This window comes from Lissotriton helveticus, chromosome 12 (assembly GCF_964261635.1).
Source record: "Lissotriton helveticus chromosome 12, aLisHel1.1, whole genome shotgun sequence".
In the NCBI taxonomy this organism is placed as follows: Eukaryota; Metazoa; Chordata; class Amphibia; order Caudata; family Salamandridae; genus Lissotriton; species Lissotriton helveticus.
The window spans coordinates 447,254,668-447,280,800 of record NC_136073.1 but is presented as its reverse complement, the minus strand read 5'-3'; the positions used below and the strand labels follow the sequence as shown (position 1 = coordinate 447,280,800).

The window sequence follows — 26,133 nt, the reverse complement described above, 5'->3', positions numbered from 1 at the left end:
GATAGGACATAAGTATCTAGTATCCCTGAACTCAGAATTTAATAACACATCTTTTAGGAAAGGTTGTTTTTAAATCCTGTGTTTGAGACACAGCACTTTTAGAAAGTCGCTGTTCTCTTGTCTGACCCTTCTGTGTGCCTGGGCCTGTTTGTGTATTGACTGTCTGGTTTGAGAGTGATCGGGGCTGGGGAATTCCCCAGGAGGGTGGATGAGTCAGCACTATGCTGAATGACTGCATTTGCAACTGGAGTGGTGGGAGGAGTAAGCACCTGGGCCTGAATAGGGCTGTGCCTGCCTTCCACAATGCTGGCTCCACCTCCTGCTGGGCGGCTGAGGACCCTGCCCCTCACTCTGAAAGGAAAGAAGCAGCCAGCAAAACAGAGTACTCCGGAAACACCCAGAACTGGTTCAGACCGGGCTCAGGGCCCACATGCACAGAGAGAACAAAGACTTTAGGGGTATAAGTACAGGACCCCTGACAACAGAAAATTAGATCATCCTGGAATCAAGAAGGAACCTCTGCCAAGGAGAAAGCTGACTCTGAAGAAGGAAGACTGTCCTGCTGTTGCTCTGCTGGACTGACCTGCTGTTGCTTTGCAGCCAAGGAGAGGGGAAGGACTTTGCTGCTGAGCTGTGTCCCCTGTCTTGAAGGAATCTCCAAGGACCTGAGAAGAGCTGGCTCCCTGTTTTGAAGTCCCAGGAACAAAAGGACTTCACCCCCAGCTTCCCTGAACTCTGCTGAGAGAGTTCTGTCCTTCCTAGAGTGCTTGATCCAGTTATGGGGCCTTCTGGAAGTTGTACCTGAGCTGGGAAGCTTGAAACTAAGCTTGAGCGACTTTTGAAATAGAAAAAAGTCGCATCGCTCGCTTGCGGAGCGCATCCCCGACCGTGCGAGAAGTTTCCCGCCGCCTGACGCCGCTGCCAGAGCCGTCGCATCCTTCATTTGCGGGACGCACCAGACCGGTGCGGGAACTTCGAACATCGCTGCGAGTGTCGTCGCAGAGCCTGTCGTCGCTGGGTGAGATCGCCGCACCGCTTGCTTGCGGACCGCATCACGTCGCTGCGAGCATCGTCGCAGAATCATCGCATCGAGGAGCTGCGAGAGAGAGGCTCACCGCTGGACCGCGCATCGTCGCCCCGGAGATCGTCGCAGCCCCTACGAGATCGTCGCATCGTGCCTTTTGTGAGAACAGACTTCCTACGGAACCTACGCACCGGAATCCATACAAGTGGCCTTCCTCCCCATACAGACCTGATTCGTCGCAACACGCCCGCTGCTGCAGCAGGGTTGTCGCATCGCCTCCCCAAGGTCTCAGGAGCAACGCATCGCTTGTTTTCCACCGCACCAGCTTCTGCTTTTGGAACTTTGTTGCAACTAAAAGGTACTATGAGTAAACGTGACGCAACTGTGAACTTTTCACGCATCAGTAGAGAATTCTATCGCAACGTAGAGAATTCTACAGCAACCTAAAGAATTTTAACGCAACCTTAAGAACTCTTTTTGAAACCATATTCTTGAGCTGTGTATGTTGGATTTTTGTCGTTTTGGTCTTGTGTAGTTTAGATTAAAATACCTTTATTTTCTAAACTGTTGTGGAGTCAGTTTGTGGTGATTTCACTGTGTTACTGCGAGTGTTGGTACAAATACTTTACGCATTGCCTCTGGTTAGCCTAGATTGCTCGTGCCAAGCTACCTAGAGGGTGAGCAGGGGTTATCTCAGAGGGTTATCTCCTTGCCCTGACTAGAAGCAAGGGTCCCTATTTGGACAGTGGTACCTACCTCTGCCAACTAGAGACTCCCATTTCTAACAGGAAGTGTGTTACATATCTATCCTAAAGTGAATGGTACTCTTATCGAAATCAGGAGGGATGAATGGGCAACCCCTCAGGATTGAAATCAATGAACTTCATGTTCCGGAGTTTTTAGCAAAAAGCTTATTTACCTTCCAAAACACCTTTTTTGTCAAGACACAGAGAGAGGTACAAAGAGACACACATACAAAGACACACGTACAAAGACACACACAAAGGCAAACGCACAAAGACGCACATACACACTGGAATATCAAGAAACATGTTTATATAAGGCATAGTACAACTCCCAATCCAAGTGGAACACACATTGATCTAATGTTTTTTAAACAAGTATACTCCAGGCCATTAATAATATAAGTATGCTGCTTGGAGATAGAGCTAAACATGCTCTGAGTAGGAATTTATGGAGGGAGAGTGGAAGGGAAAAGAGCGAAGTCTTAGAAGCAAGTGAATGTTCTTTGTGTTTAAAAAAAAAAAAGTATTAAATTATCCCACCGAAACGTACATTTATTAGTCAACCCTACATAGTCCTGGTGAAAGTCGTAGGATAGCGATGCAAATATAAAAATGAAGGTTTTCCTGGCCAGCGACCGCTACCACCCAGTGCTATTAGGTTGACATAACTAATGTAGAATACCTCCTCATAGATGACTCTTCTACCAAAAAATATGTGTATTCCTCTGCAAGGGAAATATACACCAAATTGGTGATTGCCATGGCTAATTTTCAAATGACCAGTGGTCTCTCACTTGCACACATACTCCTCAAACATGGTAAATCGATATATTGTGAAATAATATATAAAACTGCCGTTAAACCTGGGCTTTCTGCAGGGTCACCCCAGAGTTTTGCCTTCCTTTACTGAACCCGTTTTTGTTGGGTTTTAGGAATCAGTGCATTTTTTTCTACGTTAACCAGTGCCACAGTGCTTGTTCTTTCTCCTTCAAAGAAGGTAAAATTGAAATTCACCTAATTGGCACAATTAATTTACCTTTAAGTCCATAGTAAATGGTACTACAAGTACCCAGGGTCTGTACATGATCTTCTACTAGAGGGCAGCAGCCACCAACTAAGAGTAGCACTGTAAAACATGTCTCAGGTCTGCCGCTCAGGGCCGGACTGGCCGTAGCGGGCACCGGGCAATTTCCCGGTGCGCTGCATGGGTGGGGGCCGGTTTTGAGCTGCAAAACCGGCCCTATAAAAAAATCGGCTGGAAACCGGCCCTGGCAAAGAGCTCTGCGGCACCCCCAACCGTGGGGTGGGGGGGGGCGGCCGAGCACTTTGCCAGGGCCGGTTTTGGTTCCCAGTCCGGCCCTGGTGCCGCTGCAGCCTGTATTGCAGTTTTAAACTTCCACTGTGACCAGGCAAAATAAAGCTTTTGCCAGACCTAAACCTTCCTTTTTAATACAGGTTAGGTTAGTCACCCAAAATTCGTCCCTAACAGCTCACAGGGTAAGGTGCTGCATTGTACTTAAAATGTTGGACATATGGGTTTAAATTTTACATGCCCTGGGAGTGAAAAACTCCTTAAGTTCTTTTTCACTGTTGTAAGGCTTTCTCTCCCCAAGACTAGGAACCAGGTTGCCTTATTGCACTTAATTAAGTGCCAAGTCCAGATTGGGAGCAGATAGAGAAATACGTCTTGGACTCTCTTGAATTGTAAATTTGAACCCTCTTTAAAAGTAAAGTCAGCTTTTAAGATACTGTCCTGAAAATGCCACTTTTAGAAAGTTACTGAACCATAACTTCACAAATCCTTTCAGAAGCCACATACTTACTCAGAGCCTAAACCTTCAACTGCACATTTTATATTCCTCAAACAATTATTTTAGTATCATCAAACACATGTACATAGAACCAAAAATGTATTAAAGACATTTATTTATAAACACAGCAAATGGACAAATTGTAGATGTAAACACTATTGACAATTAAAAGTATAAATATAGCACATGCAAAAGAAACCTAGTACAAGCATGTTTAGGACATATGTTAATGTATTGTAAAGACTGTAATGTTAGAAAGACTTTTGTGATAAAGTGCCTGTAGTAGGTATCCTATGCATGTGCTATGTATAGGTGTTTGATAATACTACAATAATTGTTTGAGGCATATTAAATGTGCTGTTGAAGTTTTAGGCTCGGAGTAAGTACATGGCCTGCAAAAGAATTTATGAATTTATGGTTCAGGGCTTCTCTTAGTGTATTGTTTATCTTGTAAAGATCCCTCCGCTAAATCCCTAACTGGATCACTCCCCATATGAATAATTAACTTTTAGAAAGTTGGCATTTTTATACCCAAATAAACAGTGCCTTTCTGCCCGTAGGAAGGGTCACATGACTGCACCTGTCACTCCTTCAGTGGGTTGATTCGTTCCAGTCATGGAGACATAGGGGCTTAGGTGTGGACAGGGAGGGCATACTGGCAGGATAGTTGGAGGGAATTCTACCCAAACCCTAATTTCATTTCAAAGGGCTATACCTACAGCACACACAAAGGTACCCGACACCAGACCTGTCCTGCCTTTTATCTCCCCAGACAGTTTGGAGGATTGACCAGGGAAAGGTGAAGAACTTTCCAGAAGCAGGGTTTGGTATAGAACAGGGAATGCCCACAGTCAAAGGTTGGCATCAGTTTTAAATATTGAACCTTCAGAGCCACTCATCAGAAAACTCCTGGACCCATGGAAGGTTCAGAAGGAGGACTGCCCAGCAACTTGAAAGGCTGCCTTGCTGTCTGTGGAAAGAAGATGGGAGCTGCTTGCATTGATCCTAGGCTATCCAGAGTGACTTCAAGGTTCAGTTGGCTGACCGCCTGTAGGAGCTACAGGTACACAACAAGTTTCAGAGATCTCCCAGCAACTGTCCAGCTGACCAGCTGCATTTGGACCTGCCTGAGCCCTGCTGGAGTGAGTCCTGATTTCCAAGAGATGCCCCCAGGTCCTGGACCCTTGGCTGGCACCAGCGAAAGGTCCTCCAAGAAGAAAAGGTGAAAGTCCTGAAAAGTTGGACACTTTGTGACCATGAACATGCACGTAAATTATGAAACTCTGCCGCCTGAGATGATCAGCAATGTGAAGCTCTGGTGAGACCTGCTGTTTGCACCAATAGTGACCGCCCTCGATAACCAACAACACGAGAACTGCACTTCACATTACAGCAATGGCAGCCCACGGCAACTGTCAATGTGAAGCTCCAGCGACTATCGAATCTTTGTGCTACAGCAACAACTGTCTGCAACACGCGCCCTGCTCTTCATACTAAAAGCCTTACGGCCTCCTCCAACATGAATGGCACTCTTTGTGCCGGACTTCAGAAGGTAACTCTTCAGTGGGACTAACCTGGTCCCTGTATACGACCCATGCTCCATCACGGTCGGCCTGAACTTTTCACCAACATTTTAAAATTGAACATCTCCGGTTCCGATTGTATTTTTGTCAATCTGTTATCACTTTATTTATTAAACTTTACTCTACTTTTCTAAATTGGTTTTCAATTGTTTTTGTGGTGGGTTTTCACTTTATCACGGTTTGTGTGCTGCATAAATACTTTACATATTGCCTCTAAGTTAAGCCTGACTACTTTCTGCCAAGCAACCAGGGGGTTAAGTACAGGCTAATTTAGGGAATGTTGGTGGTTCACCCTGATGAGGACTGTGGCTGATGCTGAAGTGGTGCTAACCCACCCCCCTTAACCAATAACACAATTTCTCACAATTACACAATGAAAAAAGCTGGAGTATATAAAATGCTTTGGAAAAAGGAAAATATAGAACAACAAAATGTGCTGCATAGGGGTAAAATAAAATATATGTCCCCAAGAAACAACTTCCTTATGACTTTAAAAAAAAAAACAGTTGTGGTGTGGTATTTGAAAGTATTTTACCGTGCAATTTTCTTATACATCTAACAGAGATAACTCCCACACTACTGGTGCTTATTCCTATGAGATATTGTACTCCATTTAGCTTGCATGTGTTTTAAAAATGTTTTTAGCAGAAAACATACCCATTATAGATATTTTTAATTGTATTTTCTTTTCACTTTTATAGATTAATACATTTCTAAAATTAACTAATATGACATTATATTCAGTTATCAGTAGCACAATATGGTTTTGTTTTCAATACTGGATTACATCAAGCCTGCCAAAAAATTAAAATGTCACCATCTCTTGTTGATAGAACAATTTCATCTAGAATGCGACAGGGATGCAATACGTTTTGGCACATGCAATAAATTCACCAGTTTTCACCCTCATCCGGTCTTCATAAAATACTTGGCACAAATGAAAAATAGAATACATACCTGTTCAGAGGCTTGGCCTTCTCCAAAACTTTCAAGGAAGTTTCCTTGTATGGCAGTGCCAACAATAGTCAACCCTTTGCCAGCTTTCAGTTGGGAAGCAAAAGTTAGCAGCCGAGGGTACTTCACATGCAAGTCTTCATCTAGTTTGAGAAGCACTAGTAGCTGAGGTCTGGAGAAAGCAGAAGGCAAAAATTATCATCCTTGTGTAAATTAATGAGAGGTATTTGTAAAACCATCAAAGTATTTAAAGGTTACTCCATAACAAAGCATCACTAGAACTTTAGGAGCCATGCTAGAAAACATATACGACGCCTTAATGTAACATGCCCTGCACTGTCTAGCTAGGTATGGATTGGGCTATAGATTCTTGTTTGTAATACTTGGAAATCTTGTTATCTGGCCTGATACTCAAAAGCATAATTTTGCGCAACTACTGAAAAGACTCGACAGCCAAATCTATAAAATTCAACTTTCCCAAATGGGTTTTTGCTAATTTAACAAGCTAAATTTTCTATGTGCTTTCATGTTCTCCATGTATGTTTTCCAACCTGTTCCAGAGGCAGCAAAGTCACTTGACTTCACACAATATTGGTTCCCCCAGGGCTCTCCACTATCCCCATCCTTGAGCACAATCAAAATGCAAGCAGGACCCACCATTAGCTAAACATTGCAAGAGAAGCTTCAAACATGTCTGAACTACGTCACTACTCGTTGTTTAATTGGAAGAGAATTTGTAAAAGCTTTACCATTCTAACTGCAATGAGGGCTGATTATTAGCTCTGCCCAGTTGCAGTAGCTTCAACAAATTCTGAACATAACCAATACATATGGGTTAATCTACAGTTTATTCAAAGGTGAACATTCTAATTGCAGTCAAAGTCCAAAATTTGTTCTGGTAGACGCTTGAACAGTTACTGATTTGTATAGCCACTTTTCTATTCTTCTCTATGATCAACCACCAAATCCCACTATATAACTTACTATCCTCAAAAAAATAAAATACTTTCTTTACCAATTGCATCAAAGTAAATATGTAACCTAAAAATACTCAATGAGTAACTTGTATTAAGTTGGATTTTGCCATCTTGTTGTCCTGGTGACATTCCCAAACCACTCACTCTTCATCTTTTTGGTTCATTATGTAACCAGAAGTCCTCACTTCAACATTGCACCATATTACATGGTTATCTGTTATTTAACACCTTCAGCGCTACCGCGTTTACCTGCCCTGCGCTGAGAAAGGAGTAAATGGCTTGTTTGTGACAAAGCCAGCTCGTCATGAGCGCAGGGCAGGTAACGCCCATGACGAGCTGGCTTTGTCATTAGCGTCGAAGTGGTTAAACACTAAGCATAACTTAAATGATCTTCAGGCACTCAGTGCTACCTCTCTGCTTCTCTTTAGAGATATCTGTACCTTGATGGTCTAAAACTGATTAAAATTTAATGTTTAAAAAAATGAAGTTATGTAGAACAGAGACTCACAATCTGTGATCAATTCTCAAAGTGAAGATGCTTTCTTCATCAAATATTTTTTAGTTATAACTTCTAAAGAGATTGTTGTCATATGTGACACATTAAGGAGGAAATGGAGTGATCTCACTTGATAGCACAAATCACAATTACAGCAATGCCGTGCATCTGGGGCCGATGAAGGATGCATTGAAACAGACACAAGTAATGCAAAATGCTGGTAGAGGTCCCCAAATTCTGTCCAGTCACACCTCTCCTTTTAGAACCACTGATAAAGCCTAAGAGAGCCAAAACATGTCTGGAGTCGCTTATGTTCCCAATCAGAGGTAAGCTGGCCTGGCAATTCAGGATAAACTATTCCTACTGCGGCATGATAAAGATTATTTCACAAATGAACAGTTTCTGTCTGAGGTGGAACGGTAGGCAAAAACGATGACTGGAAGGTGGCCCCAAACAATTACCATTGATTGAGATGAATTCAAGCATTCCACCCATCAGCGTTTCACTTTTTATCTTAAGGCGATGTGTGTGGTACATCGTTTGGTGCCCAGCCTCAGTCTGCATTTCATATAACAAGCTAAAGTGTTACACACCCTTGAGTGAGCTCTGTTCTGCGGACTTTCTGCTATTGCATATTCCTGGATCTATACAGCCAAGACAGGAGTGTCTGCTTTAACATATCGACCCCCCCCTCTCCTCCCCCCAAGACCTGGAATGAACTCCAGGCACCTTGAGGTTATTTTACAACCCTCTTGTGTTTTGTAAAAATGCTAATGGCAGGGCTTTTCTAGAAATAATGCCAATATCCTCAATCTCAGTCTCTTTCTTTGCTTTTTTCAATCATCTTGTCGGATCTTGGCCCCAAGACACATATGGGTGAAAGTTGGCCCTTTAAATATGTACTCGCTATAAAATAAGACCGCATTCAAAAAGGTCCTAGCAAAGTTTACTATTTCTAGCTCGACTGCGCGAGACTCATGTGATTTACAAAAAGACGCATATGTATGGCAGGATTATGGTGACAGGGATGGTGTAGGCAAAGTCAACCGTGTGGGAGAGTTCAAAGACAAGTGAGTTTTTTATAAGACCAGTAAATCACTTAATGAACAAAACAGCGTAGATCATGGTGTATCCTAGCCACAGCCCTCCTTTAATTGCAAAAGCAGCAATAAAATAAATAAACCATTATTAACAGGATCAATATTTTTAATGTCATTACTGTTTGAACAGTCACGGAATGCACTGTAAATCTGGTATTGGTTTAATGTTTTTCAGGTTCTCCATTTGTGTATCACATTATTCTTGTATTCGTAGCTCAAACCACAGCACTAAAATATACATAAGGGAAATTATGCACTATTCAGTCAAAGAAGCTATCATTGCAAGTGTTGATTGTGACTTCTAGAAATCTTCTTAATATACATAAGATCCAGCCAATCAGATCTGGTGCAGTCATTTGGGAATCCTAGGCCCAATGAAATGTAGAAGTCGTGACCCTACCCCAGTACCAGAAACTGGGCAATACTAAAGCTTTCAGTTCCAATCTGACCCCTATGTTCTGAGGTCCTCTTATATCCTTCATGTAGCACTGGCCAGGCAACCAAGGCTCTGGATGTACTATTTAGAAGCTGTGATGAAAGCTGGCAGGAGAAGGAAAACCTACAACTCCTTTAGCCATAGAGGAGGCAATGTCCAAAGTAAGCAGGCAATGTCCAAAGTAAGCAATCAATTATTCGGGTTACGACATCAAAAAACAAGAAAACAAGTATCTTCTATGAACTTGGGGATGCTAGCCAGTGGGAGGTGTTGTCTATAATCAATATATCCCACTTAGAATACAGTGGTACTGTTAGAGGCAGTTGAATTGAGCATGAATCTGCCAGATGCTGTTGCAAGAGCAGGGTGCATCCTGCCTTGCAAGCAAGGCTGAGACATATGTCCAGGAACTAAAATATCTGTAAAGCCTCCATTTCTCTAGATTGTAAATGAGATGTGTATGCAGTCAGAAATATATCCTTTCTCTATTATCAATGTTGGGTGTCTGGCTATTGTGAACAGCTATATATATGTATGAGCATGTTGTCGAATTTCAATCTAATGAAAACCATTAGTTAAAAAGGGGCAATAAAACAATCTCTGGTCTGTCTCAATAATCACGTAATAGAAGGCAAATTATATACAAAATTATAAGGACTACAAACGACAGCAACAACTAAAACGTAATCTCCCTAAAACACATATACAATAGCAAGAGAAACGCCTTTTAGGCTATCAATAACGAATTGTACATCTTAGCAGAGGCTTTGAGAAATCAGAGGGCAAACACACAATCACTATTACGTCTGAAAATCAATTTGATTTTTTTTATACTTTTCAATCTCAATAACTTTGTGTGAGTGGGGCTTTAATACCACATGGGTTGGCCTAAGTAATCAATAGTCAATTGACCAGCTGTGTGTGGAGTTTACTGTGAGTTGGGTTCGAAAGCCTAAGTGCTCTATTCCAGGAAGGTACGACAGAGGCCAGAACAGCTAGGAGTCTGTGCACTCCTGGAAAACAAAGTGCAGATCATTGCAGTACCAGCATTTACGATGAAAGTTTGTCTGCTCACCCCTTTAGCCACTACTTTTGGATTACAGATCTGGGATAGATAGTGGCTTGCTGCCAAAACAGAGGCCTGTTATTTGCTGGTCTTAATGTCATCAGTGAGTTTGAGACCACATACAGGACCCACTTCTATCCTCATATTAGCTCAAGGGGGCCTAAGGGGCACCACATCTCATGTCATGCTTGAATCCAGGTATCACAAGTCCTTCTCCAACAGGGGGACATGAATCTTGTAGGTACAACAATGTGCCAATGTTACTACTTCAGAGCCAACCTAGGGCTGGAACTAAATTCTACTCCTAACAGGCCATGTTTACATGTGATTTGCTCGGTTTATGGTGGGTTTTCAGAGAAGATACTCATTTAGGCTTCACAGTACAAGTCTTAATCACTACACTTTTGCAGCTACTAAAACAATAAACTAAAAGAAATGTCTGTCACATAATCAGCATGTGGTACCATACCTCCAGTTCTTAGTGTGGGGAGGGCCTGCCTCTAGTCTTAGCAGGGCATATCTGGCTGCACTGAGCGACAGACCACGGATGCCATCACCCCATTCTTTCTCTGCCCTGCAATGGAAATGAAAAACAAAGTGCAGAGTTAAAAAATCATTTACTGTGTAGCAACACATATGTTATATTAATAGATACAAGTTTACCCTAACAGAAGAGGGTAAATCTCTTCACACAAATTTTTGAATTTGATTAATGTTTATATTATTTATTATTAATTCATGTTTAGAGCACACCTTTTGCATTTGCAAGTTTAGTGCCAGTTCCAAGCTCCATTTAACACTGCTTGAATTTGACGGCCCTATTGGGTTTCACGGGGAAGCTCTCAAAATAAGTAATACATTTAACACATGAAAAAAAATCTGAACATGAGTCCACGGATTGCAATTGCCTGAAATGGAATGCCTCAAGGACGGAGGTCATCATCTCCGGCAATAAACCTCTTTGGACACCGGAACGGTGGCCGCCAGAGCTGGGCTCACTGCTTACACCCTCAACTAAAGTAAAGAACTTAGCATTCTTGGTAAAAAGCGACATGAAATTCAAGGAGCAAGTCAACAAAAATACATCTGCATCTTTTTGCTCTAGAAGGCTGATTAAAAAATAAATACATTCCTACCCCTTGAACTTCTAAAACAGTAACTATGGGAAGGGTCCTCCCACGAATTGACCATAGTAATAGTCTCTACCTTACTCTTGCCTCAGGTCTTTTGAAAACACTCCAGATCCTTCATAACGCAGCTGCTCGTTTCATCTTCAAAATTCCCAAATATGAATCGGCCAGAGAAGCCATCCGAAAACTGCATTGGTTGCCAGTCAGACAACTATGTAAGTTCAAAGCCCTCTGTCTGGAAATTAAATCCTTGCACAGACTCATGCCAGACCATTTTAAGAGAAAACTGAAATGGTGCGTACCAGCAAGGGCGCTGCGCTCAGGCTCTGCCAGGAACATGATGGTTCTCCCATTTAGAAAGGCCATTTTGGAAGGGGGGGTGGAGTTTTACAGGACTACGGCTAAGCTCTGGATTAGTCTGCCACAGACTCTAAAAACAGCCCCTCCCTACTTAGTTTCAGAAAAGTCTTAAAAACCTGATTCTTCACACAGGATTGAGAGGCATTCTACGCACTCACTCAACCCGTAGCGGACACTGTTGCTGCCTCAGTCGGACTTCTATAGCACCAAGACACCCTCAGGCATGAGCTTCGCTTTATAAGTCATGTTTACATTACATTACATGCTCCAGGACAATGACACTTTTTGAAAACCATTGGAGATTTGACCTTAATCATACAGCAGTATGGGTGTTGAACGACTACGCTTTCCCCATGTTCTTAGGACTTGCTTGTCAGTAGTCCCATCTGGCTGTGAGAATTGTCAAGAGGAAGTAAGCCCCAATCTGTGTAGTTACAATGAATTGGCAATCATTAGGGATACGAAGGAGTCAGGCAACTGAGAAATTGTAGCTGGATTGACGTCAAGAACCATCAACATCTAACTTTTACAAGTTACAAAATTCAGACAAAATAACAATATACAATACTAAAATAAACTGCATGTGTGGCAAGGATCCAGGATGGAAATGGTCTAGTTTAAATGACTGGAAAGATAGACTGATTTGATAGAAATAACTCAGAAGGCTTAGAGTTTCATTCATAAATGTTCTCAAAGAGGGGCATACATGAGAATCATATCATGCAAATATGAAGGTACATAATACCATGTCTTCACATTGCAAATGTGCTATGCATCATTTAATTTTCATTTTATGCAAGATGGCTGCCCCTTAAATATAAAAGTTACATTTGGATCCTAGATAACCTTAAATAATCTATTACAGAATTAACATAAATAGGAGGAGTATGTGCAGTGTCTACATAAAGCTCTGATCAAAGCCATCTTGTGTGAAGCAGATTCACTTCTTTCTAGTACAAAGAAGTAATCTTATAATATTCCCACTACACAAATTCGTCCACGGCTACCCTTATGCACTTTCTTTATTTCCTTTGAAATAAAATATTTTGCCTTTATGGAAGCCCCTTTCCTCTGAGAACTTATCTTTTCAGCTACCACAGGCCTGAACATTTTACAGCTTGATTAGTTATTATATTATAAAAGGGGAAAAACAGACTTACCCTTGGTATTCAATGTACTTGTAGATCATTCCTGCTATAACCATAGCCACAAGAGCATAATACCAGGATGAAATGAACATCAATGCAAGACAAATACTCATCCCCAAGAATGAGAGGGCCCTAACAGAAAAAGAAAATACAATAGAAAAATAAGACTATGCAGTTGGTTGTGAATTGTATATACGCAGGCACAAGGCAAACAATTTAATGTAAAGCTCAAAACAGAAAAAGGCCGCAGTAAAACCAGAAACCTAAATTATCGAATAATATGTTCCCAAGTTCTCACAATAAATGAAATTGTGACTAGACTGCAATAATAATAATGCCTCTTTCAGAACACACTGCACCAATCTCCTTTTACTTAATTTAATTTGCACTACTGATGTATGGCCAACCCAGGCAAGAGCCAGTCAGCAACTGCCAGTACAGTTTTCGACAATCATCTCACAATCTACATTCCATGCCATTTCCCAGCAGGTGTTGCTAAGTTACGCGTTACATATCTAAATACATCTTGCTAATCTACTAATATACAAACATACCTCCCTTCCTAATAACCTTTACAGTAATGTACACATATTCCCACAATGTATGCTTAATACTATAATGTTCTATGAACATACATAACTATATACAATTTTCAGATGCAACTAAACATATCATTCTTATCCCAAAGAGTATTCTTTCAAAAATCCAGGCAATTTTATTGTTCTTCTCATCCTCTTCCTCACACCAGACCCCTCCTCTTCCTTCTTCATCTTCTTGTCCACTTGGCTCTCTCTAGCTCTCTCAACCTTGCCACTGTGGCTCATCCATTTTCTCACTTCCGCCGCACTACATTTGACTAGCCTCCTCATATTCCATCTCTTTCCATCCTCCAATTCTACACTGTACTTCTTCAAATTCACAATCTGTTTTGGCAAAGACCTTTAAGACTAACCCTTCCTTGTATTTCTCAACAAATTGGCCCGCACTAAATCCCAACAATTTTATTCACCACCTCTTTTTCCATTTTTTCCCTCCTTCGCATACTCAAACTGTTTACTCTGCACTCCACTCAACAAATCCTTCAGATGTATTTATTTTCTTCCGGTCTTTACCATCCATCCCAGTGCAGCTTCAGCACATGGTTTCCCCTCTTAATAATCAAACGGTGCTCCTAGCATAGTAGAATGTGGGGGGGTATGATAACGCCATAATAGTTTTTTCTATCTCCTTTTTCCAGGCCAACCCGTTTTACAAAGACAATGTTTTCACCAAGGACCCTATTGAATCTTTCTACTAAGCCATTTTGAAATGGGTGCCCAACCGCTGTACTCACATGACTTACACCACAATGTGTCAAATGCACCCCAAACTCATCTGATATAAATTGGGGACCATTGCCCATTAACACCTTCCCTTCTCCATACATCCACAAAAAAATCCATTATTGCCCAAAACTTTACTTCACACACACTAAACTCACTGCGGGCCACTTAGAATAATACACCTTCAATATATTAAATTTCTTCCCACATCCTTCAAATCTCCAACAATTTTTCTCTTAACTAGCACAATTAACTTCTTACAATTCCATTCTGGCATGATAATTCTGACCACTCATTCTTATAATTCACCAGCTATTCACACTTTCACCTAATTTTGACAATTCTTTACGCAAACTTTTTATAAGCATACGCATTTCCCCATCTTTTGCTATGAATTCCTTCCATTTGTTTTCCTGAAATAGCTTTGACTTTCATATTGATCACATTTGCAACCATCCACTCTTCCTCTTCATTATCTTTTTGTATTGGCAATCTTGACAAATAATCGTTATTCACATTGGACAGACCTAGTACATATGTTAGCGTAAACATATACTCTTGCAACCAATCAATCCACTTTCCAATCCTTGGATTAGCTTGTCCCGCACCTTTGGTGGTGAACAAATCAACACACAATTTGTGATAAATTTGTAATCCAAACTCTCTTCCCCACACAAAATTACGAAAATTCTGAACCCCCCACCAGCAAGCACGTGCTTCTGTTTCTATAGTTGAATAACTTACTTCTGCCCCCTTTAATGTCCTTGAGGCGAACTTCACAACTGTCTCCTTTCCATTGCACACTTGCTTTAACACCACCACCAATCCATACATACTTGCTTGAGTGAAAAGTATTGTGTGATCCTGTATATTGAAAGGTTTCAATTGTACTGCATTTACAAGACTTCCTGATCTCTTAGAATACTTGTCCACTCATTTCTGACCTTTCTTCATCAACATCCCAAGAGGTTGTGGTTGATCTACAAAACCCTAGACAAATTTAACGTAAATATCTGCCAAACCTAAAAAGGACCTCAATTGGTCTTAATGAACTGGGCACAGCACTTTTTCTATAGCTTCTATCAATGTATTCTTAGGCTTTATTCCTTTGTGAGATATAGTATGGCCCATATATTCCACACATTTTGGCAAGCAAACGTAATTTTTTTTATTTTAACCTGGATTCCCACTTTTTCCAGTATTACACACATCTTCCTTAACTCATCATGCATCACTCTTTTCTGCCCGCACAAAGATATCATCTTGTTAAAATGTTACATTCTTCACTTCACCTAGTACATTTTGCATCACACTCTGAAACACTGCCAAAGCGGACGCAAAGCCAGATAGCGTGGATACAAACCGGAATGCTCCTTCAAGTGTTCCAAATTAAGTTAAATGTTAATCTAGGTGTATTAATACCCGATGGCAGCGCTGGTTAGACCCGGAGGTATCGGCGTGCTTTACATGAGGAGCAGTGAGTTACAGGTTTCATAATTAAATAGACAAGTATAGACATAGGAGAAAAGAAGAAACATGACATTACACAATAATGTGAGATTAATAGCACATACATACGTCTTATGTGGAGTGAAGAGGTAGAGAGGAATGGTAAACAGGGGTAGGGAATGCAGGTAGGAAAGCACAACAGGGAGGCGAGGAAAACTATGTCCGGCTGGGTAGGTGCCGGCCGAGGGGTGAACCAGAGCCAAACTCCTCTGTAGCTGCAATGTGACAGCTCCACCGGGCATTAGCCAAAGTTGCTCGGGCACCACGGCTTTACATGAGGATTAGCGAGTTACAGGTTACAAAATTACATCAGTTACAGGAGCCAAGAATAAACGTACGGAGAAAAACAGTGATTACACAGTAACAGGAGATATTAACGTATCAGCTGGAAATGGGAGGTAACCACAGGCTCACGGAGGGAGGAGGTGGTGGAGGGAAGGAAACACAATGGGGAGATTGAGAAAAACTTTGTCCAATGTCCAGCTCGGTAGGTGACGGCCGAGGGGGTGAACCAGAACCAAACTCCTCTATAGCTGCCTAAACAGCTCCACCGGACATCAGCCATGTCACTCAGTCTCCACGGTAAGTACAATATTCATGATTCCCACCCAGGGGGCCTCGTCATAGCTCCATCTGCGCACCTGTCCCATTGTTACTGGGAAACCCTGAGCGTAATTCAAACATCAAGCGGTGCTTGCTCCGTGGCGCTTGTCCAGCTGGTTTCTGAGACCGTGCTGCAGCGTGTTCCATGCCGCCCTCAATAGTTCCTGTATTCCAGTGCGATCAAACAGTGAGGTGGGGATATGTTTGGCAGGCTGACTCTTTCAAGGCAGGCTGTTTCTGGCATAATATGGTTGGATCGGAGTCTCAATGACCTGAGCCTCTCCAATCGTTAAAGCTGTGCACTCTTCATTAAGGCTAGGCATGCAGCAACATCAGGAAATGCAGGGGACCGGGCCTTTCATCAGCAGGCAATAGTAGATCACTGTTCTCGGGGCTCTGTCCCAGGCAGCCACCATCTTAGAGTCAGGCAGCCCGATCTCCAGTGTTCACGGCTCGCCCACTCTCAAGACCATCAGTTAAATCACCCGGTGAGTTTCTCCTGCTCTTGCCCTTTTACAAAGGCTCAACGAGCGCTGCCATCCCTCCGCCTACAGGACTCACAAAAATGCAGCAAATGCAGTCTGTGATACGCACAAAGTCTCAGGCTTGCGAACCCTCAGGAAGACATGGGGGGCAGCCGATGTAAAATGACGAAATGAATGCAGCCTCTTGACTGCGTACACTCAAGTAGACCTGGAGGCAGTGGGTGTAGAAAGCAAAGTGGTCAGCCCTTTCACGCGCCGGTAAAGCGGAAGGAAGAGAGCGGCAACTCACTTGGAACTGCTGCAATGTCAACAGGAGGAAATGGATGCTCGCGTATCCACCAGCAAGCACCAGGAACTCCCTTGCCGATATCTCGATCCACCGTCCCTCGAAGAGCACAGACAAGCATCCTCCAGCACTCCTGCTGGCTGCCAACTTCTATTTACACCCTCCGATCCGGACCGCATCAGCGAGGCAGATTCTGAGCAAACTCCAGGTGCATCGAACGAATCCGTCCGGTAAGACTCTCCCAATGGGCCTCGGTCAGGCCTCCGAGAAGGGGGATCCATGTCCTGTGATCCCCATAAGGGTAGATGGGGCTACGAAATGGCATCTGCTGTATACCCAAGCCTCTCTCTCTGAAATGAGACGGGAGTAAAGGGTGGATGGGGGGGCAAAACAGGGATATTCACTTACAAGTGATCCCAAGCCCCGGACCCTCAGCAGGGAGCTCCAGTTCGTCGGCTATCTTGGCCTCTCTTGCACTTGATAGATCAAGCATTGAATATACCTTTCCCCCTTTTATACTTGCCAACAACACATTTATATTTGGTATGGAATGTCAGTCCACCCATCTACAGTCATTTAGCTCTCTTAAGTCCATGCACCTCCTGATAATTAAATTAGGTTTGCAGGCAATTGCAACTGGACTTAATCATTCTGATCATTCAATGAGTTTCATCACACCCATCTACAATAATCTTGGCAATTTTACCTTCTGCGCATTCTTCAACACTACAGGCATATTACTCACCTTAATAGCTTTTGCAATCGCTCCCTCTTTTAATACTTTTTTGCGAACAAACTTCTTTAAGCATCCTAGTATATTCCCAAACAATTTTGGAAACTCACTCTTCGACATCTCTGCATCCTTGTGAATTACTTATAACACTTGTTCTGCAGCATTGGGATTTAATACTATATTTAATGTTCTCTGTCATCTCCAACCAAGTAAACATCACCCCTTTTCTACCACACATAACCAACATGAAATCTCTCTTTTTTTTAAAGCACACCGTCGTTTGGAAACCTCCTATTCTAAGTAGATTGCTTCCACCATACCCAACCAACTCCACTTTGGTTGTTACAATTCCTTTCTGCCAAATTTATACCAAGTTTCTTGGTCAATTAACGAATATGGCGAACATGAATCCTCCTATATTTGCACTAAGACTCAATTTACAGATACCATACATTTAAGAGGCCAATATTGTTCATGCTCTAGCATATTTACCCTGTTTTCACACACTCTTGTAACATTTCATTTTGGGACTCAATATATCACAACATCGGTACTTCAATATCTTCATCTGACGTACTTTATCTTCATTGGTGCCACCTTCACGTTGTACAAAATGCACTCTTTATATTCAATTTTCTTTTGGTCACATACCATAGAAAAATGCCCAATTCTATTACACCCGAAACATTTATCCTTTATTGCTGGGCAATTACCAGATGATGCCATATGTTTCACACTCCCACTATAAGAGCCTCTTAACGTCGTTGTTGAACTTACTAGACTAACCTTCCCCTTTTTGTACTTTTGTAAGTATCCATTTTATTCACCACTTGCACTGTTGCTTTATCCAGCCCATTCTTTTCAATCTCCTTTGCATAACAAGAAGTATCCTCTCTGTGTTGTGCCACTACACCAGCTTTTTCGAATGAAGGATCTTTCAAGCTCAATACCCTTTCTTGTATCTACATGTGCCTTGTATGATTAATAATTGATCTCTTATTATTTCTTCATACAGCTCTCTGAAATTACATGAGACAGCTAGTGTCCATAGTACACTTATATATTTATCAACAGAATCATTAGTTGCTTGTGCTCATGAAAAAAAACTGTGGCGCTCTACAACTACACTGAATTTCTTCCCATAAAGTGCCTCCAGCGTTTCCCATTGCCGTATTATGGACAGCAAGCTCCTCACCTTCCTCATCAGATTCCCCTTCACCTTCTACATAGTTACTAACACATAGTAATGTTTTAGTGCCGTCCTTCCTTCTACCCCTCAACTATGCTTTAGCAGAGCCAATTTCCCCTTTGTAATGAAGAAGGCATCACTTAAAGCCTCTAAATACATTTCAAAGGCTTCTCGACAATTTCCAAAAGCAAAATTGGATCACCTAGAGCAGCTAGAAAAAACAGGTAGAGATGCAATAGATTGCATGACTAACACTTTAGGCCCCACAAATTATTATGAAAGTGAATATAACGCAACAAACTAATACAACAAATGTAGTCACTGTAGTCTCAAGGAATACAATAAACTAACATAACAAATCTAGTCACTGATGTCTGTACAGTCTTATTAGAGCTCACATGGGCGTTGAAACAATTCTCATGCAGGTTAGCATACTAGTGCTCAACACCAAAACTTCATACGCTGCTTCAACATGTCTCGCTGTTCTTGAGCACCTGACTCTACGTGCTGCTTCAAAACACTGCATGCACCTAACTCCATGCGCTGCTTCAACAAGTCTCGCAATTAAAAAAAAACACATGCACTCTCTCCACATATATTGGAGTACAACAGTTTTCATTTAACTACACAATGCCTCAGCTACAGTTCATACTTGCCCAACTGGGCGCCAACTGCAACACACAATCCAGTCCATTTCCTTGATGTTAAGGTCCTCTGAGAACGCAGACTTTATCAGCTTTCCATTCCACCTACTTGCCCATCAAACATCACTTAGGGTTGGTCCAAGAAGGGATTCCTCCCATCCTCATTGCCATTTGAAAGAACGCACTGCACAAATGCCCTTCTTTCTTCTTTATTTAAGTTGTAATATAGATGTACGACCAACCGTGGCAAGATCCAGTCAGCAACTGCCAGTACATTTTTACACAATCATCTCACATTCTACATTTCATGCCATTATCCAGCAAGTGTTGCTAGGTTACGTATTGCATACCTAAATGCATCTTGCTAATCAACTAATATACAACAGCTTTCACTCATTTACACGTTGAGTGTCTTCATGCGGGTAAACCAGTAATAGTCAATTAAGAGGAGGGCAAACATCAGTAAAGTGGCTAAACACAGAAAATGGAGCAAAGCGAAAAATAGAAAATCAGAAAAGGAAAAACTGAAAGAGGAAAACAGGAATAGTATAAGAAAAAGAATTAAAGCAAGGGGAAAATCAAAGCCGAATGAGGACCAAAAGTAACAAATTGAAATAAAAATAAGTGGCCAGGGGAAGAAAATGAAGAGGAACAGCCCAACAAAATTACCAAAAAGAATGGTAGAAGTGATAAACAGTAAAAAAAACATTGATAGACAAGGGTAGCTAAACGACAACAAGAGACCATAAAGATAAATAAATGAGTAAATAAAAAGGACAGAAAAAGACAAATGAATAGAAAGAAATGGTAAAAAAATCCAAAAAAGACAATAAAAAAACAAACAAAAACAAAATGATAACAAAAGGATGAAAAGTGCAAAAAAAAAAAGACCTTGAAAGTAAAAGAGAAAGAGCAAAATTGGAATTAAAGAAAAAAGGAGCAAAATAGAAAAAAGGTCAAACTGAAAACAATTGAGCTAAACAGAAAAAAAGGAGAATGCAAAAGGAAAAAAGTGAACAAAGAATATAAACAATGTGCTAAAAAAAATATAAATTGATTGGTCGTAGTAGGTGCACAGAGAAAAGATTCCATTGAGACATGATGGAGGTTAAAAGATCCAGAAACTGTTTTTCATGTCTGCTTTGTGACTTTTGAAGCATTTCTGAAGTATCACTAAGGAGAGAAACTTTGAAAAATGTGTTCCTAGATATACAATGCCAGCTGCACTATGTTTTTCCATGGCATACTCTGCGGATTTGACACATGCTTCAAATTGCTCTTCCAAAGATGAGCTTAAGAGTTTGCCTTGAATAGTGACGAGTCGATCCCCCCCTCTGCTTTTAAAGATGTATATCTAGATCGTTCGAGGTTTTCCCACTTTTCTGTGAGAGTTTATTTATTGTTATTTAGAAGTGGGAAATAATCGCCATCCATGTGTTGAGGGTGTATTAGTTCGATCATACTCAGAGTATAGCACATGAAAGTGTGGTGGAAGAGTACTTTGTTCTTAGCGGTTTTTAATGTCTTATAGAGTAAAATAAGACATTATCATTATTGGACACACAGTTTGATACCCTGAGGTGTAGCTTTGGAAAAGCAAGGTCTTTCAGTTTTTCTAACTATGCTTTCAAGAGGAAGGAGTTACTATTTGTGGAGTGAGCTATGAGAAATACACTGCAATGGTAAACAGAGGGCTCATTGACGCTACTTAGAAAGTAATACCCTTATACAAAGAATGAAAACACTGCAAGTGCAAACGGGTAAACCTCCCACTTACATAAAGTTGATCTACATTTTAGGAAAAAGTCTCTAGTCCTTCAGAAATATTGGGAATACAGGAAAGAATTGATCAGAAAACTTGGCACATCAAAGAATTCACCTCTCAGGTTTAGGCGCGTTGCTAAGTGGCTCACTCATATGGTCATTGAATAAATCTACTTTAAATTTTTTAATTCCTATTTCGGAGCTTCATAATATTAACATTAAACTGTGTTGTGCTGAATTTTACAGAGGCAGCATTCAGTATAAGTGGATGTGGGTTATGACAATCAAAATTTACAATAGACTGCAGTGGATCACAGTATTTTACAATGCAGAGGGAAGGAGAGCAAAGTTAACAATTCTGATCTGCCAGGAAGTGAGGTGTGATCTCTTGAAGCCTAAGTCTGAGAAATACCTTGGAATTAAAGCTTGGACACAGCTGTTTTTTAGACTTTGTATTCACAGGTGCTTTGGTGGTAAGTAAACGAACTCTGAATTTAATAATGGGTTTCTAATTACATCAAGATTTAAGTTATTTTTTCAGACAGAGAAAACAGATGAAGTCAGTAAGTTAGTGAACATTGAGTTTTGTTGTAGAATCTGCAGCCTGTAATCAATGAATCAGTATGCATTTGTAAAGCGCTGCTATTTACTCGTGAGGGTATCCAGGCACTAGGTTGTTGGGCTCTGTCGAAAAGCCAGGTCTGAGTCTCTTCCTGAATTCTGCCAGGGAGAGTGATGTCCAGAGGTGGAGGGGAAGGCTTTTCCAGGACTTGGCACCGAGGTAGGAGAAGGAATAGCTTCCACTGTGGCTTCAGTGGATTTGTGGGGTCTGTGAGAGGGCAAGGGAGGCAGAGCGAAGGTCTCTGGAGGGCTGGTGGAAGTTTAGGAGGTGGTTGATGTAAGCTGGCCCTTGGTTGTGGAGGGCTTTGCAGGTGTGTGTCAACATCTTGATTTGGCAGCTTTTCTGGATTGGGAGCCATTGGAGGTTCTTCAGGTCAGGGTGATTTGGGTCCATTTGGGCAGTTTGAGGAGGAGTCTTGCCAGTGAATTCTGTATTGTCTGGAGTCTCTTCATGAGTTGGGTAGTGGTTCCTGCATACAGTCTGTTGCCATAGTCCAGCCAGCTGGTGACTAGGGCATAAGTCACGGTTTTCCTCATCCTGATGGGGAGCCATATGAAGAATCTTTGGAGCATGTGGACGGTGTGGAGGCAGGCAAAAGAGACTGCATTATTCTGTTGTTTCATGGTGAGTTTGCAGTCTAAGATGATGCTGAGTTAGTGGGCGTAGTCTGTGGGGGTGGGTCTAGGTGTCGTTCCATGGGTAGGCGTTGTTCCCAAAGATCAGCACTTTGGTCTTGTCAGTGTTGAGCTTCAGACAGTTGGTCTTCGTCCAGTACGTGACACTCTTCATGCTGTTGTGGAAGTTTGTCTTCGAGGTGGAGGGGTCTGCTGAGTGTGAGAGGATGAGCAGGGTGTCATCAGCATAGGATAGGATGTTGAGGTCATGGTTTCAGGCGATATCGGCTAGAGGTGTCAAGTAGGAGTTAAAAAGGTTGGGGCTGAAAGGTGAACCTTGGGGGACGCCGCAGATTGTGCTATTTAGTTCTGAGGTAAACGTATGCGGATTCTTGGAGTTCATCCTGTGAGGTATGATGAGATCCATCTGAGAGAGTCTCCCTGGATCCTGATGTGGTGCAGTCTCTTGAGAAGTGTGTGGTGGGATACAGTTTTGAATGCTGCGTAGAGGTCAAGGAGGATTAGTGTTGCAGATTCCCCCCTTGACTAGGAGGGTGTGGATGTCATCAGTGGTGGTGATCAGGGTGGGTTGAGTGATGTGGTTGGCATTGAAGCCTGATTGAGAGGTGTCAAGAAGGTGGATTCTCTCCAGGTGTTCAGTAAGCCAACGGTTGATGGCTTTCTCTTGGGATTTGGTGGAAAAGGGACAAATGAGTTGGAGCGATACCTCTGGATGCATTGAGGATGGTAGTTAGTTGGTGTGTGGTTTTCTGTGTGGTGCACTGGGAGTTGAATGTTCCTGTAAATGGTGGACATCTTGTTATGTATCGCTAGAGTTCCTGTGAAGGAAAGAACATGTTCTTGGTGGCTGTCAGGCAGGGGAACTCCCTGAAAAAACTGAAGAGCTCCTTGGTGTGGTTGGCGCATGGTTTGATGCAGTTTTCTAGTGAGTCTTTTTTGTGTTTTTGAGATGGTGGTTGTATTCGTTGAAGGCCTGAGTTGAAGGTGGCATGAACTATGGTGTCTCTGCTGGGCGGCATCTTCTTTCGAGCGGTTTGCAGCTGCATTCATTGTCCTGAGTTCTAGTGAATACCAGTTGGCTTGTTTGGTGGGCCTGCGGGTCTTGGCTGATTTGATGGGGATGATTCAGTCAGCACAGTGGGTGATCAAGGTGGTGAAGTTCTTGACCGCTTGTTCTAGGTTGGTTGCGGGGTCGGGCTCTGTGGTATTGAAGGCGTCTGTCCATTGGGTTTCTGCCACTTTGCTCCAACTACAGAAAGAGGAGCTGGGAGGCCTGGTTATCCTGTGATGGTGAAGTAGGTGATGGTGTGGTCAGTCCAGGTGACACTGTCGCTGGCCTTGAAGATCAGGTCAAGTGTGTGTCCCGCACTGTGTAGGTTCAGTGACCAGCTGGGTGAGCCTGATGTTCCACATGCATTCTAGGAGGTTAGCAGAGTTGTAATCTGTGGGTTATGCGAGGTGGAAGTTGAGGTCGCAGAGGAAGCTGTTTTTGGACTAGAAATCTAGTGAGGCAGTGAAGTCAGTGCCGGCATCGCAGAAGTCGGTGCTGGCATTGCAGAAGTCGGTGCTGGCATTGCAGAAGTCGGGTGTGGTCCTGGGAGTGTGTATGCAAGTGTGCCTCTGCCGTTGGTGTGCAATTGGAAGTTCAGGTGTTCCATATCCGGTGTGGTGTCATCTTTGGTGTTGGTGCAGCGGATAGTTTCTTTGTGGATGATGGCGAGGTCTCCTTTGTGTTTTTTGATGCGGTTGTGATGTGTCATCTTGTAGCCATTGGGCATTGCGGTGGTGATGTCGGGGGTAGAGGAAGGGTTGAGCCAACACTGATGAAGTTCACATCAGTGATGGTTTCCCAGATTTCGGTGGCGTGTTTGCAGAAAGATCATGTGTATTCACAAAGCTTGCTAGTTTACTCTGTGATTAGTAGGATCTTATTCCTCTTATGTTTACTACATCTTTTTGAATCGCCATGTTTTGTCAGTAACTATGTTTTACCTAAGAAGTACGCGGTACAAAAATGGGTGGTGATGGACGGAGCATCTGAATCAATCAAACACTCGCACCCAGTCAAAAGATCTGGGTTTAATCCATCACCGTTCTTTAGCCCACTCTGCCACCCCAGTTCAGACATGGCTATATGCAAATCAGTCTGACCCTGTGCCTCGTGGGAACAGTCCAGCCCGAACTGCCAAGCCAGGCCTTCCCTGGACCGGAAACAAGCTTCCGAGGACCGGTTTCTGGCATTCCAGCCGTCTTCAGCCCGGCTTGCTTGACTCCAGTGGCAAAGTGAGCAAGGGACTCACGTCTGAGCATACCCTGCCACACATATGGCGGCCAAAAGCAGTACAAAAGGGGGTGGTTATGGACGGAGCATCTGAATCAATCAAACACTCACACCCAGTCAAAAGATCTGGGTTTAATCCATCACCAATCTTTAGCCCACTCTGCCACCCCAGTTCAGACATGGCTATATGCAAATCAGTCTGACCCTGTGCCTCATGGGAACAGTCCAGCCCGAACTGCCAAGCCATGTCTTCCCTGGACCGGAAACAAGCTTCCGAGGACCGGTTTCTGGCATTCCAGCCGTCTTCAGCCAGGCTTGCTTGAATCCAGTGGCAAAGTGAGCAAGGGACTCACGTCTGGGCATACCCTGCCACACATATGGTGGCCAAAAGCGGTACAAAAGGGGGTGGTGATGGACGGAGCATCTGAATCAATCAAACACTCACACCCAGTCAAAAGATCTGGGTTTAATCCATCACCGTTCTTTAGCCCACTCTGCCACCCCAGTTCAGACATGGCTATATGCAAATCAGTCTGACCCTGTGCCTCATGGGAACAGTCCAGCCCGAACTGCTAAGCCAGGTCTTCCCTGGACCGGAAACAAGCTTCCGAGGACCGGTTTCTGGCATTCCAGCCGTCTTCAGCCCGGCTTGCTTGAATCCAGTGGCAAAGTGAGCAAGGGACTCACGTCTGAGCATACCCTGCCACACATATGGCGGCCAAAAGCGGTACAAAAGGGGGTGGTGATGGACGGAGCATCTGAATCAATCAAACACTCACACCCAGTCAAAAGATCTGGGTTTAATCCATCACCGTTCTTTAGCCCACTCTGCCACCCCAGTTTAGACATGGCTATATGCAAATCAGTCTGACCCTGTGCCTCATGGGAACAGTCCAGCCCGAACTGCCAAGCCATGTCTTCCCTGGACCGGAAACAAGCTTCCGAGGACCGGTTTCTGGCATTCCAGCCGTCTTCAGCCTGGCTTGCTTGAATCCAGTGGCAAAGTGAGCAAGGGACTCACGTCTGAGCATACCCTGCCACACATATGGCGGCCAAAAGCGGTACAAAAGGGGGTGGTGATGGACGGAGCATCTGAATCAAACACTCACCCAGTCAAAAGATCTGGGTTTAATCCATCACCGTTCTTTAGCCCACTCTGCCACCCCAGTTCAGACATGGCTATATGCAAATCAGTCTGACCCTGTGCCTCATGGGAACAGTCCAGCCCG

At 42.8% G+C, this 26,133-nt stretch overlaps 1 protein-coding gene across 1 annotated transcript in view; it reads right to left on the bottom strand.

The window, feature by feature from the left end:
* Window positions 1-26,133, bottom strand: part of SLC12A4 (solute carrier family 12 member 4) — a 546,284-nt gene that overhangs the window by 166,095 nt on the left and 354,056 nt on the right. Inside the window, exons 15-17 of the mRNA XM_078670770.1 lie at window positions 12,844-12,963; window positions 10,663-10,767; window positions 6,122-6,290 (exon numbers count right to left, since the gene is read on the bottom strand). Of these exons, the coding sequence (XP_078526896.1) occupies window positions 6,122-6,290; window positions 10,663-10,767; window positions 12,844-12,963 (394 nt within the window). The remainder of the gene's footprint in view (window positions 1-6,121; window positions 6,291-10,662; window positions 10,768-12,843; window positions 12,964-26,133) is intronic.